General features: G+C 48.6%; 1 protein-coding gene across 1 annotated transcript; it reads left to right on the top strand.

Moving 5' to 3' along the window:
• The first annotated feature begins 1,706 nt into the window (after window positions 1–1,706).
• DUSP28 (dual specificity phosphatase 28) lies at window positions 1,707–3,203 on the top strand. Its single transcript, XM_050902680.1, has 2 exons — window positions 1,707–2,074; window positions 3,009–3,203. Exons 1-2 carry the CDS (start codon window positions 1,727–1,729, stop codon window positions 3,141–3,143), a joined length of 483 nt encoding a protein of 160 aa, XP_050758637.1. The 5' UTR covers window positions 1,707–1,726; the 3' UTR covers window positions 3,144–3,203.
• The last annotated feature ends 912 nt before the right edge of the window (window positions 3,204–4,115 follow it).

The following is a 4,115-nucleotide window of genomic DNA, read 5'->3' as shown; positions in this document are numbered from 1 at the left end:
AACAGATGAGTATTGCAAGCTGCAAAGGGACTGTGGTGCCTCGAGTCATGCCGGTGTCTTCTCCTTCCACCCAGGTTTGAACTGGAGAGTGTCCCTAAACCACCACCCAGGGACCTCCACCAGGGCCCAAGAAAGCCGTCTGATGAGGGCAGGCAGAAGAAGGAAGAGCCTTTGCCATGTCCCAGGCAGGAGGAGGAAGGTAAGGCAGCAGCTGGCTCCTTCCCACAGCACAGGGAACCAATGCGTGCCCATCCGATCAGGAAAATCCCTGGCAGTGATTGCAGAAAGGTTCCTCGTCTGATCCGCAGCATCATGGCCTGCAAATAAGGGTGCACCATGGAAATGCTGAGATGGACGAGAACCAGTGCCAGGGAGGGCCCGAAAATCCTGAAAATCGTGGCTGCAGGACAAGCCAAGGGCCCCCTGACATTGCTGCGGCAGGCAGCATCAGGGTGATGCTCTCCTGTTGAGCTTTCTCCTTTCCAGCTCCAGGGACTAGCCTGAACCATGCCTCCTTGGCCAGCAGAGCCTTTGTCCAGTCAGATGGCCTGAGCCCTGGGCGAAGGACGCAACGGGCAGAGGAACGAGCCCCCGGGCAGCTGAGGCGTGTGACAAACGGCAGGAGGGGACACCGAGCTTTTGTGCTCATGTGAGGGAGCCATCTCCCTTGGCCCTGGAGCCAGCATCTCTCCAGCAGGCTGTTATTGACAGGAGTGATGGCAGGTGTGCGGCAGGTCAGCTTCCCCTCCTTCCATGGTGGAATAAAAGCTCATCCTCGTCCCTCACGGCTGATTCCTTACTGGCTGGCATTGCGTTTCGCACCAGTCCTATTGGTCCATGCCCTGCCGCTGTGGTAGCCCAGGTTCATCTTTGTGTCAGCAGCAAACATCAGTCACAGACTCCATTTTGCATCACGGCCTGAAAGAAAAGTGTTCAAGAAGCTCAGCCACACGCTCAGTCTGCCAGGAAGCGGCTGGTACCCACGTAGCGCCCTGCAGCACCCGCCCGGCACCGGCTGATGTGGCGTTCCACTGGCCGGGCCCTTGGCCCTATCCCCGCCCGTCCTTCACAGCTCGAACGCGCGTCCGCACACTCATGCGTAAGATACTCGCTGCCCTGGCACCGCACCAGCAATGTTACTGAAGTCCAGAAAGATTAGCACTACTGTATCTAACTAGCCTAGTAAATAATTTTCTGGGTACTCAAAAGACGCTTTTGTTGTAGGTGAGGGGCAACTGGATGAGCTGGTGGTGAGCCGGAGGTGATCAGATCAATATTGCATCATCGCACCAATATTGCACCAGTGCTGATCCCAGCAGCAGCCTTCCCGTGAGGAAGACGGGGGGTTTAGCTTCTTGTAAGAAGCTGCTTTAGGGATAGGGACGGTACAAATCCAATTGTTTTACACGTGATCTGTGGGCTCGGGAAGTATTTTTAGCTTTTTAAATGCAGCTCTCAGGATCCAGCAGGCACTAGGACCTGCCCAAAGCCTTCACACCAAGGCTGTACAGAGGGGATAAATATAGCACAGCCCAGCCGGCTGCAGGGCAGCGCAGCCTGTACGCGTTGCTGGGGGGAGCAACCCGCACCCCGATCCCCCCCGGCATCCCGCCGCACCGGGGCCGTGCCGCGGCTCGAATGCCACGCGGAGGCGGCGATCTGGGAGCTCTGCAGCGGGGTGGTGGCGGTGGCGGTGGCGGCAGTGACACTGGGGCCTTGGCTGCCGATGCTCCAGCTCTGCAAGGTCACCGCCTCGCTGCTCATCAGCAACGCCGGGGCAGCCCGCAACGAGGACCTGCTCACGCGAGAGGGAGTCACCTTCTGCGTTAATGTCACCAGGCAGCAGCCGTTCCCCGGCCTCCAGCAGGTCCGGGGCATGCGCGTACCTGTGTTCGATGATCCGGCTGAAGACCTGTATCGGTATTTTGAGCAGTGCAGTGATGCTATCGAAGAGGCTGTGAAGAGCGGTGGGAAGTGCTTGGTTTACTGTAAAAATGGCCGCAGCCGATCAGCTGCCATTTGCACTGCTTATCTGATGAAACACCGAAAGCTCCCACTCAAGGATGCCTTTGAGGTATTGTTCTTATACCCAGATTTATATTTAGACATCTTTTGGATAAGAAATACAATGCTTATTATGAGTAACGATGATTGCTCATAGAATTATTTTGGTGCTCTCACCTGTTTATTAGCAGTTACATAGATATTCAACATTTGAATAAAAATTCCACTGTAAGTTTTTTCACCCCCAGCTTGGACAAATGAGCTTTCAATGTGAGGTTTCTGGGACAAATATAATTACAAATGCAAATAGGCTTTAAGCACTGGTAGCAAATACGCAAAGTTGGTTGTTTTGTGAACATTTTTCCCTATCGTTTGCTTAGTCATGGTAAGTGAAGTAAAAGACAGAGACACGAAGAAAATGAGTGAAATGGATGCGAGTGTGTGCAGAAGTTGTTTTGCAGGATTTGCTCCGATCACCTGTGTGACAGCTCAACACAGCAAAGAAACATCATCTGTTAGGTCTGCTAAATAGCCAGGGCCTAGCTAGCTACGAGTAATAGCATCTCAGCTTTATTAGGAAGCCCGTCCAACACATGACTCGTGCTCTACGGTCTTTTAGTCTTCACCCATTTGGTAGGTGTATCACTAAAGTCTCTAATTTAGTCAACTGTTCTGCTCAGTACTAGACAGAGCCGTGCAGATACGTGACCAAGTTTCACACTATCTTAAACATGAGCAATGCCACCACACTTTGTGAGAGACATTCACATTTCCAGCAAATTCAACAGCTCCTTTTCATGTCTTACCCATGAATCCATTCTGTAACAGAGACAACATGCCAGGAGGTCTTAGCAAGCACAGAGTGAGGTCAGCTCACCAAAATATCTGTTTATTATTCCGTAGCCAAAGCAAAACCAAAGTAAACCTTCTCAAAAGTCTATGAGGAAAAAATCTGTTTGCATGATACCTGCCCTTGCTTCTACAATGTCTCTCCTTTTTCCTAGACTGTGAAGACTGCCAGACCAGTAGCAGAACCCAATGCAGGATTTTGGTCTCAGCTGCAGAGATATGAAGAAGATTTGCAGATACCAAAGCAGTCTGATCTGCTGAGCAAAGGACTTAAAAATAGCAATGTATGAAGATGTTTTAGAGTTAGGTGGCTTGCTACAGATTTAAAAAAAAAATAAATAATCACTTCATATATCGCCTATCCGTGAAATGCCTTACTCCCCAAACTGAGCTGATGGTTCATTCAGAGCATTACCATTGAAGGTGCATGGGAAAGGGGCAGATAAGCAGGGAGAAAGAGCAGAAACACAAAATGGTTGGAAGGAATGTAAGCAAACCAGAGAAAGGCATGGTATCTTCAGCATTTATTTTCCCCTGAATGACACTGAATACGATAACAACGTATTGAACAAATGAATGAGTTATTACATAGGGATTTTACTCTTGGTTTTTAATTAAACTTCCCAGTGACGTCACTAGAAGACCTGATGCCAGACCAAGGAAGTTCTGAGTTTCTGTCATCTCACCTACTGGATCATAATTCATGTTGATGAGCTGACACAACCTTTGGTGGAAACCAACACTGGAACTGCTTAGTCTCGGCCCGAGTTCTGCGTTTTCCTTATGTTCAACTAGACCAAAATACCATCACAAAATTACCAGTAAATCCAGAAGACAGAATATATAGATGATGGTAAGGAGTTCAGCTCCCACCATGCAAGTTAAGAAGTGCCTTTTCAGCTTTTGAAATTAGTCTCCAAAATACCAAAGGAATGATTTTAAAAACAATAGTTGATAGTGGAGGGAAGAAGATGACACTGGCAATCTAAAAGTAATCCTAACTCCTTTTAGCTTTACTTACTAAGCCTAACTAGAGCTATCAGTGCCCAATTCATGCCTTAATGTGTCAGTTTACAAGTCAGCTGTATCTGCATGCAAGCAACACGGCTAAACCATTTCTGCTAAGACTGCTTGCAGGTTGTCCTGTGAAATTATCTATTGGGATATCAAGGAAGCTGTACGAAACTTCTAAATCAGACTACAATTATGTTTATCATAAGACATTAAGTAAAGAGAAATACCAAGATATTTTGTCAAACTGT

Source organism: Gymnogyps californianus, chromosome 10 (assembly GCF_018139145.2).
Source record: "Gymnogyps californianus isolate 813 chromosome 10, ASM1813914v2, whole genome shotgun sequence".
In the NCBI taxonomy this organism is placed as follows: domain Eukaryota; kingdom Metazoa; phylum Chordata; class Aves; order Accipitriformes; family Cathartidae; genus Gymnogyps; species Gymnogyps californianus.
This window is presented reverse-complemented; position numbering and strand designations above follow the sequence as displayed.

Excerpts from the sequence above, each read along its gene's own strand:
- DUSP28 (XM_050902680.1), top strand. The coding sequence starts at position 1,727 with ATGCTCCAGCTCTGCAAGGTCACCGCCTCGCTGCTCATCAGCAACGCC. Across the intron at positions 2,075-3,008 it reads CACTCAAGGATGCCTTTGAG|ACTGTGAAGACTGCCAGACC; the intron begins GTATTGTTCTTA and ends CCTTTTTCCTAG.